The sequence below is a fragment of the Mesoplodon densirostris genome, chromosome 3 (genome assembly GCF_025265405.1).
Source record: "Mesoplodon densirostris isolate mMesDen1 chromosome 3, mMesDen1 primary haplotype, whole genome shotgun sequence".
Taxonomy (NCBI): domain Eukaryota; kingdom Metazoa; phylum Chordata; class Mammalia; order Artiodactyla; family Ziphiidae; genus Mesoplodon; species Mesoplodon densirostris.
The window spans coordinates 114,672,384-114,688,495 of NC_082663.1; the positions used below are offsets into that span (position 1 = coordinate 114,672,384).

A 16,112-nucleotide genomic window follows, 5' to 3' on the forward strand; every position below is an offset into this window, starting at 1 on the left:
TGCTTTTAGAAAATGCTAGATTCTATTAGTTTTAACACTCATGATGCATTGTTCTTTTATTTAATATCTGCTATTAATGGTCAGAAATGCATTTTATATACATCTTTGTGGGAACTATGTTTTTTCCTTTGAAATTATTTTCTTGGCATTTCCGATGTTGATTGACAAATAACTTTTTTACTCATGGTGTGTATTGCTGAATTGCTATTCATAATGGGTGAACTTTGCTTTTGTAAGTTAAATGTACCTGTTTCCTTAAGATGTCAGTACCATTCAATTTTGAGATATTATTTTTGTCTATTAGACATAATACATTTACTCTTTTTGTTTCTCTTGTTAGTGGTTTGTTCTTTGCCATTATTGTTTCTCAAGTGGTGTCATGGGATGTATGGATTTGTTCTGTTTTCTCTGTTTTCTCCATATTAGTTAATGAGGATTTTTGCCATGTCATTTATTTTACTTTATAAATTTTACTTTTATTTTGTCAAGGTCAGTGTAATAATGCCCATTAGGATTTTTTTTTTTTTTTTTTTTTTTTTGCGGTACGCGGGCCTCTCACTGTTGTGGCCTCTCCCGTTGCGGAGCACAGGCTCTGGACACGCAGGCTCAGCAGCCATGGCTCACGGGCCCAGCCGCTCTGCGGCATGTGGGATCTTCCTGGACCGGGGCACAAACCCGTGTCCCCTGCATCAGCAGGCGGACTCTCAACCACTGTGCCACCAGGGAAGCCCTGGGATTATTTTAAATTTTAAAATATAAATTCAGAGAAATGAGTGAAATATAAACATGCAGCTTATTAAATAATTATAAAGCAAGATCCATGTAACCGCCACCAAAGTCAAGAAATAGAACATTTTCTCTACCCCCGGAAGCCCTCCATGTCCCTTCTCTAACCCAGCTCCCTCCTTCTCTGTATAAAATCACTCCTGACTTTTGTGCTAGTAATTTGTGCCCTAATTGTTTCCTTATAGTTTTACCACCTGTGTGTATAACTGGAAAAAGAATAGTCTATAGATTTATATGTTTTTTAACTTTACATGAATGAGTCTTCTTTTCCGTTTTTGCTCAACATTGAGAGTTATCTGTGTTGCTCACAACAGTAGTTTATTTTTATTGCTGAACACTATTCTGTGGTATAAATATACCACTATTTATTTATCCATTCTACTGAGATGGATGTTTGGGTTGTTTTAACTTTGGGGCTATTATGAACATTTTTGTATATATATCCTAGTATACATGTGTATGAGTTTCCCTTGGGTATATATATTGGAGTGAAGTTACATGGTCATAGCATAAACATAGCTTCATTTTAACTAAGTAATCCAAAATGCTTTCCAAGGAGTTTGTACTAATTATACTTCCAGCAGTATATGAGAATTGTATCCCTCCATACCCTTGCCAGTATTAGGTATTGTCAGTCCTTTTAATTTTTGTTTATTTGTTAGACATATAATAGCAATATCATTGTGTTTTTAATTTGCATTTCCTTGATTACTAATGAAGTTGAACACTTTTTCATATGTTTCTTGGTCATTCAGATTTCCTCTTTTCTAAAGTACATGTTTAAATGTTTTGCTCATTTTCCTATTGGGTTGTTTCTGTCGTTAAAAATTGATTTATAGGGGGTTTTTGTTTTTAAATATTCTGGATAGTTGTTTTTTGTCATTTATGTGAGGGGCAGATATATTACTCTGGTTTGTCTTTTTACTCTGTAATGATACTTTTGAGGAACAAAGACTTAAGAAAGAAGAAACATTCATAAAATGAAGAAAATTAATAAGATGATTGAGGAAAACCTGACAAGGGCAGTGTGAAAAAAGATTATAGGCTATACTCAGTCTAAACATAGAGAATTAGCATGCTGCTTTTAACAATATATAAAAAAGATAATACAATCATAAACTAGTTGGATTTATTCCAGAAATGGAAGGTTGGTTTAACATTGGAAAATCGATCAGTATGATCCTTTACATTAATAAGATTCAAGGAGAAAAGTCTTGGTTATCTAAATAGATTCAGGAAAAGCATCTTATTAACTTCAACATACATTGATGTTTAAAAGTTCTTAGCAGACATGAATAGAAAAGTATTTGATAAACTGATTAGAAAATTAGGAATGCAAAGGGCATAAACACTTTTGAAGAACAAGTTATGAGGGCTTGCACTCATCAAGACTTGTCATAAAGTTATAGAAATTAAGAATGTTGCTTTATTGTAAGGATAGACAAGTAGATCACTGGAACCATATAAAGAACTCAGAATCAGATCCACGCATATAAGGTCATTTGATAAATGATAGTGGTGACATTGTAAATAGTAGGAAAAAGTTTTTCCAAATAAATGGTGTTAGGGACATTTGCTATCCTTTAATAAAATAGGACTGGCTACCTCATTCTGTGTGCAAAAAGCATTTCCAAACAGATTAAAAACCAAATTAGATGGCAAAGCTATAAACTTTTTAGGAGTTTGTCCTAGAGAATATCTTCTTTGCCTCTTGAGTATCTTCATCAAAGTTGGAAAAATTTCTAAGATGCTTTAAAAAGCACAAATCATAAAGGAGGGGAAAAGGTCAACTAATTTGATTACATTACAATTAAGGGATTTTATTCATTATTAGATGCCCTAAGTAGGGTCAAAATGCAAGCCTATTGGGATTTTAAATATTATTACATATATCATTTGTCTTGTAGACTATTAATGTCTTCGTGTATTTCTCCATTTGTTAAGTTTTAACTTTGTTATTTAAATTTTGTAATTAGTTTTATATGCTGTGTCCAGTTTTCCTTTGGTCAGTTTCCAGATATCTAATAATATTTGCAGTTAGTGTCATGGGATTAATTCTTCATTTTATTTCCAAAGTGTTTATTAATGGTATATAAAAATTCAGTTGACTCTTGGAAGTTTATTTCTTACATAAAAAGTAAAATACAAGTCTAGGTATTCTAAAATTAATGTTTCCAAAAACAAATAGATGATGTCCCTCTCTTTCTCTCTCTTTTTTGGTAGGTCTAGGTCCAAAGAGAAAACAGATAGTGGGGAAAGTTCTAAAGAGAAGAAAAAAGACAAAGATGACAAAGAGGATGAAAAAGAAAAGGATGCCGGTGTATGTTTACTAACATAAGTAATCGTATAATATCAAATTTGTTTCTGTAGTGACAAATTCTTGTTTTTTAATGCTGTGTGTTTTATTTTTAAGTAGATGATAATAGGTTTGTAAAATAAACAGGTAAAATAATAGTTGTCCCATGAGAAAATTTTTCAGAAAAAAGTTGCATATCTATACAAATTATCTAATTTTATGTGCAAAATGTGATCATACTATATGCACTATTCTGTGCCTTGCTTTTTGTCACTTTTAAATTATGAATTATTTTATCAATATATAAGGTCTTAAGAGTAATAAATAGCAGTATACGAACTATCTAACTTAAGAAGTAGAATGCCTTTCTGTTTTCATTTGTTAAATATTGGATATCTTTCTGTAGCTGCGTACAGAGGTAGAGCTTGTTGTTTGTAATGCCTGCATAGTGTTTTGTTGAAAAAAGGTAGATGGATATTTAGGCTGTCTCCAGTCTGTAGTTATAAACAATGGTATATTAATCCTTGTACACATGTGTTTTGTGAATATAGTATAGGGTAAATTGGTATCAGTAAAATAAATGACTTTGTCAACGGGTATATATATATAGCTTTCCCTCAGTATCCTAGGGGGATTGGTTATAGGACCCCTGCAGATACCAAAATCTTCAGATGTTCAAGCCCCTTATATGAAATGATGTAGTATAACTTACGCATATCCCCCCCACATACATTGTCATCTCTAGATTACTTATGATACCTAATATGACGTAAATGCTGTGTGAATAGTTGTAAACATAATGTAAATGCTATGTGAACAGTTGCCAGCATGGGGCAAATTTAAGTTTTGATTTTTGGAACTTTCTGGAATTTTTTTTCCTGAATACTTTTGATCCACAGTTTGTTGAGTTCTGAGGGTGTGGACTCACAGACACAGGGCTGGCTGTATACATTTAACATTTTGATAAATAGTATCAAATTGCTCTCCAAAAAAGTTGTATAAGTTTTATGATTTTAGACATATGAAAATGTCTGTTTCTTCACATTCTTGCTAACATGGGTATTTCAAAATTTAATTTTTGCCAGTGTAATTGGTTTCTTGTTACTTTGAGTTGCATATCTTTAAATATAAGTAAATATTTTTAAATGCTATGAACATAATGTAAACTAATAATTAAATAAGGTATTTTAAATTTATTTACTATATGCACTTTTCTTAGAATGCCTAGTCATATCTTTTGCCCGTTTTAGAATATATTATGGCTTCACTTTTTTTTCTTTTTTTTTTGAGTTCTATTTGTTTAGTGTTTTTTTTTTAAGGGACCTGCTTTCTGAGCAGTGTATCTAAGAAAAGATAAAACACAAGAAGTCTGGGAGTCTGGTTTCTGATCTAGTTTCTACTAGTCTTGAATGAGTGGGTGATCTTGAGAAAAACACATAAGCTTTCTGGGGCTCATCTTCAGAGAGTATGGAATTATTATAAAGAATATAAATTCAGGAGCAAAGCTTTTTGTTTGTTTAAGAAATAAACTTATTTTAAAAATACAAACATAATATAACCATATTATAAAATACTTGGAAAGTCAGAAATAATTCTCTGTAATCCCAGGTGCCCAAAATGCTATCATCATTATCATTTATTAATATTTTCTTTGACTTTTATACATGTGTATTTCCATAACTACCTGTAAGGTAGCGTGTCTAAAATTTTGATTTCTGTAATGCTTAATCTTTAAGTCCCTGATTATGACTGTGCAAATGATTTGCTCTCTCCTTTTAAGACTATTATTAATAATCTTGATACAGGCTTTAGAATGGCTGTTCCTAGGAAACCTAGACCTAAAGGCTAAAAGATCAAAACTTCTTAATCAAGTTGATAAATAGCTTTCATTTACTCAGTAATTTGTAATAGAAAATTGCTTTTCATGGAGGCAATCTTGGAGGAGTTTGGAGGATTTAAAGTTGAGAATAACTAATAACTAGCAAACTTTGCTTACTAGTTCATTTAGTTTCCACTTAGAGGGAGAAATTGAATTCATGTGTGCATATTGCTTGTAACTAAAATGAGATTAATTTATGGTGTTTGAAGTCTGTCTGCTTTCTTAGTTGAAGATGCTTTTTATTGTGACTTCATTTTGCTAGTTTATTCCTGAATATATTTAAAAGATGTGTGATCTAAATCTGGTCTAAATTTAGGAGTTTTGTGTACATCTATTTTCAGGAGTTTTGTGTACATCTATTTTTCCTTTTTTTATACTTTGGAGAAGTTATCTGGAATGTCACTTGGAGTAAAATTGTTGATCCTTATTTCCCTCTCTATTTCTCTTTTTTTCCCCCAAGAACTTTGACCAGAATAAGCTAGAAGAAGAAATGAGAAAGCGAAAAGAAAGGGTAGAGAAATGGCGGGAAGAACAACGTAAAAAGGCCATGGAAAACATAGGGGAACTGAAAAAGGAAATTGAAGAGATGAAACAAGGGAAAAAATGGAGTTTAGAAGATGATGATGGTATATTGATTTGTTAGACTAATAGACTATATAACAATTCATGTAGAATATTCTAGAATTATGAGTAATAGGCCATTTTTATCGTGGAAAAATATACATAATATTTACTATTTTAACCACTTTTAAGTGTACAATTCAGTGACAATTAAGCACATTCACAGTGTTGTGCAACCTTCACCACTGTCCATTTCCAGAACTAAACAAAAACTCCATACCTCATTCAACAGTAATTCTCCATCCTGTCTCCCTCCCCCCCATTTCTGGTAACTTCTAATCCATTTTCTGATTCTGTGAATTGCCTATTTTAGGTACTTCATATAAGTGGAATCATACAATATTTGTCTTTTTGTGTCTGGCTTATTTCACTTAGCAGAGTGTCTTCAAGTTTCATCCATGTTGTAGCATGTATCAGAATTTCCTTTTTTAAGGCTGTATAGTATTACATGGTACATATATACTGCATTTTGTTTACCTATTAGTCTGTTGCTGCATATATAAGTTTCCATCTTTTGGGTATTGTGAATAATGCTTCTATGAGAACTGGTGTGCAAGTATCTGATTGAGTCCCAACTTTCAGTTCTTTTGGGTATATACCTAGAAGTGGAATCACTAGTTTCTTTTTGAGATTTTTAAATGCCCCTTTTAATGTTTACATTAAATTTTAAAATTGTATAGTAGTGTTCGGTAAGGATCACTGATTTTACCTTAGAGTGGAGAGTTAGGTGCTTATGGGCATAGTCAGTAAATAGCTCTTTAATTTTTTACTTCAAATGTTAGTAATGAGGGTAAGTTAAGGGCATGTTTTCAAGTCCCTCTGATTTTTTCATAAATTATAAGAGAAACATTTCCCCTCCACATCTGATATTGATGTTTAAGATTTTAGTAAAGTGGAAGAGTGTGAGATATTATAGGAAAAGGGAATTTTGCTCCATTTTCTGTGAAAATTCCTGTGAATTTTTCATTTTCTGTGAAAGTTGAACTAAATAGATAAATGGTTTATACCTTTAAGGAGTGATGACATCTTAGTTATGTAAAGAACATTAGATTGTCTTTAATTAAGAATGTGCTATTATTTTTTCTTTGTGTGATTTAAAGAAAGATAATTGCAAGAAATAAACATACCATTTTAGCAGACAGAGTTTTTAGTTCTGCTTCTGCTAGCGTAGTTGTAAAACCATACTGGAGATCCATTTTTTAGACATATTAGTCTTTCTTCCTCTTTTCAGTTTAATAATTTATAATTTATTTCTTTTATTATTAGTATTATTCAAAACTAATACCTGCTGGATTTAAAACCTTGCCAGTGTGAGTATTTGAACTGCGTTGTGCCTGGGTTAATTGGTAAGGAAGGTGTTTGGATAGTAAGAGAAAAGGCTTTAATGGGGGGTGTGTGGTCTCATTGTGAAGTATTTCCTTTTGAAACACAAATTCAAAGAAAGTGTATTCTGATATTTTAGATGATGAAGATGATCCTGCAGAGGCTGAAAAGGAAGGAAATGAAATGGAGGGTGAAGAGTTAGATCCATTAGATGCTTACATGGAAGAAGTGAAAGAGGAAGTAAAAAAGTTTAATATGAGAAGTGTGAAAGGTGGTGGGGGAAATGAAAAGGTATGGAATTTTCTCCTATTTTTAAAGATTTACATTCCTAATTGGGTAACTTGAATTCATTGGTGCATTGACCTACTACTGACATGCATGGCTTTGTAAAGTTAATGATTTTGTTTCCTTCCCCATCTCAGAAGTGTCAATACTTTTCTAAATAGCAGAGATACTAGTGAGTTTTAACTGCAAATGTTCTTTTAGAAGTCACTGTTAACTACCATCATCTTTGTTTAGTATTTTTTCTTACTTGTTGCCTTCTCAGTAGGTCCTCTTCAGTAGGTCCTCTTCAATAAGCCCTGAATAGGTCCTTCTCCAGCACTCCCATCTTTTATACTCCTGATCCTCTTTACTCTAGTTTTTCTTTTTCTTAATAGCATTTATTACCTTTTGGAAAATTATATAAATTAATTTTTTGTTGTGTTTATTGTTTGTTCTTCTTCTAGAAACTTCCCAAGAGCAGTGATCTTTACCGTACCTGTCTTGTTTATTGATTTATCCTAAGGTCCCAGAATAGTATTTGGCTTGTTGAATGAGTGAAAATTACCATTTAGTAGTATTTTTAAAATAAATTATATTACATAATGTTATATAAAATTATATATTATATACTGCATACCTATATATTAATGTGTTACAAAATATAGTGCAATTGTATTACATTTTTAAAAAAAGTTTTAAAAAATATTTATTTGATTGCGTCGGGTCTTAGTTGCGACATGCAGGATCTTTGTTGCGGCATGTAGGCTTCTCTAGTTGCGGCGTGTGGGCCTCTCTAGTTGTGGCATGCGGGCTCAGTAGTTGCGGCATGTGGGATCTTAGTTCCCCAACCAGGGATCAAACCCACATCCCCTGCATTGGAAGGCAGATTCTTAACCACTGGACCGCCAGGGAAGTACCTACATTTTTAAATTCAAGCAAGTCAGGAGAAAGCAGACCACTTTTTGTTTTTCATTAGGTTGTCACTAACAACTAAGTTAATTCAAATTATAAATTGTGACAGTTATCATTGTGTTTCATTTGGTGTATGATCTGTGTTTCAGCTTTACAATGTTCTATGTTCTTTTTTTAGAAGTCTGGGCCAACAGTCACAAAAGTTGTCACTGTTGTCACAACCAAAAAAGCAGTCGTAGATTCCGATAAGAAGAAAGGTGAGCTAATGGAGAATGACCAGGATGCCATGGAGGTAATTCTTCATTAATTTTTATTTATTTATTTATGGCTGCGTTGGGTCTTCGTTGCTGTGCGCGGGCCTTCTCCAGTTGCGGTGAGTGGGGGCTGCTCCCCGCTGTGGTGCATGGGCCTCTCATTGCAGTGGCTTCTCTTGCTGCAGAGCACAGGCTCTAGGCGCCCAGGCCTCAGGAGTTGTGGCTCGCAGGCTCTGGAGCACAGGCTCAGTAGTGGCACATGGGCTTAGTTGCTCCGCAGCATGTGGGATCCTCCTGGACCACGGCTCAAACCTGTGTCCCCTGCATTGGCAGATGGGCTCTCAACCACTGCACCACCAGGGAAGCCCCCTTCATTAATTTTTTACTTTGTTTGCGATACTGTCCTAGAAGTATTTATAAGAAAGCATTGATGGAAGTGTGCTCTTCAGTTACTCTTAGGAGAAATTCTTGCTATTTTCAACAGTATTGTAGCCGCATATTCAAATTGGTAGGACATTCTAACATCTTTGACCTCTTGCTGTATGCCCATTTTTTTTTTTTAATTGAAGTATAGTTGATTTATAATACAGTGTTAGTTTCAGGTATACAGCAAAGTGATTCTGATATATCTATCTATAGGTATATATACATATATATACACATACACACAAACATATATACACACATGTGTATATATATATATATTTTTTTAGATTCTTTCCCATTTTAGGTTATTACATGATATTACATATAATTCCCTGTGCTATACAGTGAATCCTTGTTGTTTATTTTATGTATAGCAGTTTGTGTCTGTTAATCCCATACTCCTAATTTATTCCCCTTTCCCCTTTGATAGCCCTAAGTTTGTTTTCTGTGTCTGTGAGTCTGTTTCTGTTTTGCAAATAAATTCATTTGTATTATTTTTAAGATTCCACGTATAAGTGATCTCATATAATATTTGTCTTTCTCTGTCTGACTAAATTCACATAGTATGGTATTCTCTAGGTTCATCCGTGTTGCTGCACAAGTGTATGCCCACTATTTGATTCCCACTTGTCCCTCATCAGCTCATCCCAGACATAGAATAGGGAGAGAAGAAATGAAGTGACAGAATAAATTAAATTTTTTTCCTATTAGCACTCATTGTAAAGATTTATATAGAGTAAACTATAGGAAAACTTTATTAAAGCTGTGTTAAAATTATTTTTTTATTTTAGCTTTATATTGTTATTATAGCTTTCTGTAAGGGCAAAGAAAAAATAAACTAAGTTGGAAAATTCAGAAAATAAAGTAAAAGCCAAAGACTATTTTCTAGGAGAGGAAGATCTTTAAAACTAGGAATATTTCTTCCCATAGCAGAAAGTAGTAATGGATTTAGCTCTTAATTTTTCTTTTTTAATTATAGTATTCTTCAGAGGAGGAAGAAGTTGATCTTCAGACTGCCCTTACAGGTTATCAGACAAAGCAGAGAAAGCTTCTAGAACCAGTGGATCATGGAAAAATTGAATATGAACAATTCAGAAAAAACTTTTATGTTGAAGTTCCAGAACTGGCAAAAATGTCTCAAGAGGGTAGAATTTTTTTATTCATTTATTGGTTATTGTGGGAACAGAGGGAGTACACTTCACCTTGCCTGGGAGGAACGTTGATAGGCCTGTGAGTTGATGCATGGGTAGGAGGAATTTGCCTGGCTTACCTGGAGAAATGAGAGAGAACTAGAAGGCGAGAAGTCATTCTAGAGAGTAGGACAACATCCGCAAAGATTTGGAGCAGTGAGGAATTAGTGTGTTTTTGGAAACATTAAAAAAAATGAGCAAAAATTAGTCTGGCTCATGTAGTTGAGATTTTTAGCATCGAAAATACTCTTCATGTGAAGTTAGCAAATAAAATATTGTTAACCTTTTCTGATATTTGAGAGTTAGGAACCAATGTGAATCTGTGATATTGATAGAATAAGGATAATCTGGGCAACCCTTGCTTAAAGAACAAGTGGTTGTATTACTTGTCAATCATTGTTCTTTTATTGCTGGTACAATTTAAGTCAAAATAAAAGCCAAATTGTAGAAATTGGAGTGTTTCTTTTGTTCCTAATTGGTTGCAACAGTAATCACTTTAGTTGTCTCTCTGAGCTGTTCAGTGCTTTGTCACATAGCTTTTCTATGGAATTATCTTCAGGAGCACTAGAAAAGAATTGAAAATTCTTAATCTTACCATGCCTCATTGAAAAGTAGAAGACACTAATAGAACAATATTTAAGAGTTTTTAATCTGGATTTTGTTTTGTAGAGGTGAATGTATTTCGGTTGGAAATGGAGGGCATTATTGTCAAGGGAAAAGGTTGCCCCAAACCAATTAAATCTTGGGTTCAGTGTGGGATTTCTATGAAGATCTTAAATTCTCTCAAAAAGTAAGTGTTCAGTGGTTGTCCACATTTTTCAATATCTTGCTACTAAAAATAGCCCTTTACACAAATAATTCCTTTGCTTACATTTTTAATCTAATGGGAAAACTTGATTATTTTTTCTTAAACAGCTTTATTGAGATATAATTTACATACCATAAAATTTACCCTTTAAGTTTACAATTTGATGATTTTTAGTATATTTATGGAGTTGTGCAGTCATTACCATAATCTAATTTTAGAATATTTTCATTATCCCCGAAAGAGGCCTGGATCCATTAGTCAGTTTTCTCCTTTCTCCTCCACATTAGGCAACCTCTCATCTACTATTTTTATAGATTTTTCTATTCTGGACATTTCATATAAATAAGATCATACTAATATAGTCTTTTGTGACTGGCTTCTTTCAATTAGTGTAGTATTTTCAAATATTTCTACATCATCCATGATGTAGAATGTCTCAGGACTTCATTCCTTTTCATTTTATGGATATACATTTTGGAAAACTTTTACAGTTTGAGGGACCCAGAGATCACAGTTCTTACCTTGTCTTCCTTTGGTTTGCTTTTTAAGGCATGGTTATGAAAAGCCTACACCAATCCAAACCCAGGCGATTCCTGCTATAATGTCTGGACGAGATTTGATTGGCATTGCCAAGACAGGAAGTGGAAAGACCATTGCCTTTCTGTTGCCCATGTTTAGACACATCATGGATCAGAGGTCATTAGAAGAAGGAGAGGGGCCAATAGGTACAATTCCTTTCATTAAACTATTTTTTCAGTTAACAGCTTTGTTGTCAGTTAATCAGAAAGACCTGATGCTTTGTAATGTTAATTATAACAATAAAGATGTCTTTATGTACATTTCCTTTATGAATTTGGCACTTTGGGGCTGATTTCCCCTTACCAGCAGGTGGAGTGAGAATCTTCAGAACTCTGGAGTGACATCTCAGAAGTACAAAAACAGCCTCTCCTGGCACAGCTCAGTTTTTAAACTCTGACTCGGCAGGTAGACTCCTCGTGCATCTATCTGTTTATTTATGTTGAGGTTTGTTCTTAGCGCTTATCAGTGGATCTATAAACTCAACATAGAAGATTATAGGGAAGTGTATTTTTTCTTTTCTTTTTTTTTTTGGCCTTAAAAGGCTGTAGTGCCAACATTTCATTCAGGATTAGGTCTTTAGATTCAGTTTTCTTGATTCATTTGGCAGAGATCTCTTCTCCAAATTTGAGTAGGGTTTTGGAAAGTTGTTCAACTCCTCTCTTGGCAAGAGAGGGCGCAGTATATTTCTCCTCTGTCTGTGCCCCTCAGACCAAGGTTGTTTCCGGAAGCCACGGCATGGCTCTTCAGCACAGTGAGTCACTTGATTATCTTTGCTCTGTGATTTGCAGTTGAGAATGATTTGCATTCTTTTCAACCAAGTATTTTCCTGATGGTTGAGTAAGGTATTTAACTCTCATTTATCTTCCTATAGCATGTTCTTAAAATTATCCTTCACCACAATCTCTGCTATTACAAAACTTTTGAAATAGGATTTTCAAAGGTGCATAAAACAAGTTAAAACAAAAATTAGACTAAGATCTGAACTTGATTGCAGAGGTTAAATTTAACACTATAAAGCTTAGCCTCTCAAGAATTTTGGTGGTTAGGCTTTTGACATATTTATCTTTTCAGCTGTCATCATGACTCCAACTCGAGAACTGGCTTTACAAATTACTAAAGAATGTAAGAAGTTTTCGAAGACCTTGGGCCTTAGAGTGGTCTGTGTTTATGGAGGGACAGGAATCAGTGAGCAGGTAGTTATAAAAGGAACATTCAGTTTTTGCAATCTTTTAAAAGTTGAATGACTTAATAATGTAAAAGTGATTTTTTGCTTTAGTGTTTTCTGTATTGATTGCTTCTAAAATCTTTAAAATGAGGTGTGAAAATAATAGTAAGAATGAATTATGTTAAAGTTATATTTTAGAATTTTTGAGTCATTTTCATATCTTAGCTTTCCCGTGTTTGTCTTTCCCCGCTCAAGGAAGCAGATTATTTTTTCCATTTTACAGATGTTCAGAAAGGTTAAGTTGACCAAAGTCTTTAGCTTAAGTAAGACTCTGTCCTAGAATCTAGGTCTTATGATTCCTGGACCAACATTTATTTTCTCTAATCTAAATGACATCTTTAAAAGGTGGTTTTGAGTGGGATGTATTAATATCAGAGTTACATCTGCATTCTTAAATGATTTTAGTGAGAATTATTTAAACATACCTTCATTCACTCTCTTTAGATTGGCATTTCTCCATGTGTCTTCTAAAGAATGCTAGTCATCAGATATTTTGCTTTAACTAGAAAAAGGAAAAATACTGGATTCTGTGGTCAAATAAGTTTTGGAAATGTTGGACTATGCAAAGTTAAAATTTTCTTTCCTGCAAGACTTCTTGTTGTTAATAAGCTAATGTATATTGTGATGCTAGAAAAAAACGGGATAAATTAAGTGGCGTTTTCTGAACATATTTAACTCCCAAACCCTTTCTGAGGACTTGTCTTCTCAGATTTTAGACACATCTTGGGAATATTTGCTTTTGTTATCCCAATGCTATTTTAAACACTTGAACTTAGTTTTCTGAGTTTATCTGTGTCAGTTTTTTTGGCCATAGCCTGTAGTAAATACAGTTACAAAATAAGCTGGTACATGCATGCATATTTATATAGAAGTCAAACAAAGTTTTATGATGTCTAACAAAGTCTAGTGTTTTCCATTCGATTTCATTTTTAAAACGCAGGTTGTGACTTACTGATTTTGTGATTCACTAATGGAAACAAATCTCAATCTGAAAAACATTGATCTATCAAATTTCTTTATTTACTGCTCTCTCATATTCCTTTCTTGGTTTTTGAGGAGTTGTGTCAAATTAAAATTGGTAAAAACCTCTGGTTTTCATTGATTTCAAAGTTACAGCATCATGTGGTCTGTCTGCTGCTTCCTATTCCTTTAGTAGTGCTCCAGCATTCCAAAGAATTAAGCAGGAGGCTTTGGTGTCTTCTAATCAGACCTGGCTGTCTTACCTTATGGAGCTCTGCAAGAACCTCAGTCAGTATTTTCAAGTCTGTAAAGAAGCATTAGTGATAAATACACTATAAAATTGCATCTTTTCTTATTAGATTGCTGAGCTGAAAAGAGGTGCTGAAATTATTGTTTGCACACCTGGTCGAATGATTGACATGTTAGCAGCTAACAGTGGTAAGTCAGGGGTGTTGGGGTTTTTGTTGTTGTTGTTGTTTGGTTTTTTGTTCTCTTTTCTCCTTTTTGAATTCTGTACATTTTTGTTAAAGCAGATACAAGAAACAAGAAACCACCAAAGGGTTTCTACATTTCTTCTTGAAGCTGTAATATCTTGAAATTTGTATTGTAACAAGCTTTTGTTGCAAGTATTCATAATATTTTTGCAATTTAATTAAAAAAATTTTTTTTCCCAACTACTCCATCTGATTTTTTTTTTTTAAGCACTTAACATGGATTTTAAATTCAATTTTGGCCTAGCTTTGCTTTTAAAAGGGTGGGGGACTATTTTTTTTTTATTGTACAATTTAGACTTTTTCTCCATAGGAGCTAGTACTTTCTTACAATACTAGATAAGTTAAGATCTTGCAGCTTCAAGAAAATTTATCTTTTGTAAATTTGCATGTTTTTAGCTCAAATATTGTGCTTTGTTAAATTATTCCCTATCAAAACTGTTACTAAACTGTTGACATTATTTAACTTCTGTGGAGAAAGGCCCTTCAAGATTTATAGAACTGGGCTTCCGAGACTTAAACCATCAAAGGTAGGTAATTTAATGCTGTTCCCAATCTTGCAAAACTAATTGGGGCTGCACATGTTAGTATGGAATACTTAAATATTAGAAAGCATTTATTTTGGCACATTTCTGTTTTTTGAAGAAAATGCTTTCAAAGGTTTCCATTGTAGTATTCAGTATATATATATCATAGAGTATTTAAAACTTTGAGTAATGCATGTTTCTAATAGCATTTTGCTTGGATTTCTCTGTACACTTAATTCTAATTCTACATGAAGTTGGTAAAGTGACATTGGTATTGATAAGTCATTGTGCTTGTATAGCATATGAAAAGTTTTGGGTTGAATGCTAATGAAATAATTCCTTGTTTTTTCTCAATGCTGCATTGATTGTCTCCTCCTGAAATTCATCTTGATTAATTTTATCTTTTCCCTTTATCTGTCCTTTTGGTTTATATTTAATAACTGTTTTATACATGTTTTTGCCAGGTGATTGAATCAACAATTGATAGAAATGCTTGTGTTAATCCTTTAGAAAGAGTTTCCTGTCTATGTGTTTAGTTTTTTTCTGGCTAAGAAGCCAGTTGCATTTACTTAAACCAGTGGGAGCACTGTGTAAAATAGGATTTGTATCTTTGTATAGAAAAATGTATCTATGTAATACATTGATTTTTAAAATTTTTGTGTAATATGTTAGTTACCTAGTGATATTGAATAGCTTCTTATTTATGTTTTGACATGCCCGTTAGAAGCTTCTAACTGTATATAAGTAGGTTATGTACTACATAAAGTATTGTAAAGAGATTTTCTGCGTCTGAAGTAGTTAGCACTGGAACTTGCTTTCCACACATACGCTGTAATCTCTAATATGTTTTTTCCTAGGTGATGCTGTCAGATAATGGCTGATGTGGCTCGATGCTCCATCTCAGTCTTAGTTTTATGATGTGTTTTGGAGAGGGCTGTTTTCTGAATTTTACAGGTTCTTCAGGCCCTATGATGGTATGCAAGAGACGAGTTTGACAAAATAAAGGGCCTCATATACCCACTGTCAGAAAGTATTTGCCAGTAGATTAAGATATTGTAAACCAAAATTTCTTTTCACTGTTTAAAGATACCTAACTCACCCCTCTGGTTAAGTCAGGCATTTTAGTTCCCTTTACAGTTTTTTAAAGATTTTGGTAGTCATAAAATGAATTGTGACTGATTTTTAGTTTTCTTTTTGTCTTTATTTTTTTTCCTCATGTTAGGTCGGGTTACAAATCTTCGAAGAGTGACTTATGTTGTTTTAGATGAAGCAGACAGAATGTTTGACATGGGTTTTGAACCACAGGTATTTATTAAATTTCTTAGTGTTTTGAACTGTAAAGTAAACCTTGTAACTGCCATGAGCATGAAATATTTGTGTGGTTTCTGAAATTCTCACACACATTTCTGTTGTGTGGTGATACAGTGGATTGAGGACATAGGGAATTGAAGTAGATATTTATGTTTTGGATTCTTCATTAAACTTGTTCAGGAGGTATTTGTGCAGGCTTTCCTAAGCCATCTAAAACCATCATTGGTAAAATTAGAAGTGGAGTCCTAATAGAAACTTAA

General features: G+C 33.3%; 1 protein-coding gene across 1 annotated transcript in view; it reads left to right on the forward strand.

The window, feature by feature from the left end:
* The window catches only part of DDX46 (DEAD-box helicase 46), a 54,148-nt gene that overhangs the window by 4,178 nt on the left and 33,858 nt on the right, over positions 1-16,112 (forward strand). The window contains exons 4-13 of the mRNA XM_060093376.1: positions 3,010-3,106; positions 5,422-5,587; positions 7,045-7,196; positions 8,260-8,373; positions 9,741-9,906; positions 10,621-10,741; positions 11,309-11,484; positions 12,410-12,531; positions 13,883-13,961; positions 15,764-15,846. Coding sequence (XP_059949359.1) covers positions 3,010-3,106; positions 5,422-5,587; positions 7,045-7,196; positions 8,260-8,373; positions 9,741-9,906; positions 10,621-10,741; positions 11,309-11,484; positions 12,410-12,531; positions 13,883-13,961; positions 15,764-15,846 — 1,276 coding nt within the window. The remainder of the gene's footprint in view (positions 1-3,009; positions 3,107-5,421; positions 5,588-7,044; positions 7,197-8,259; positions 8,374-9,740; positions 9,907-10,620; positions 10,742-11,308; positions 11,485-12,409; positions 12,532-13,882; positions 13,962-15,763; positions 15,847-16,112) is intronic.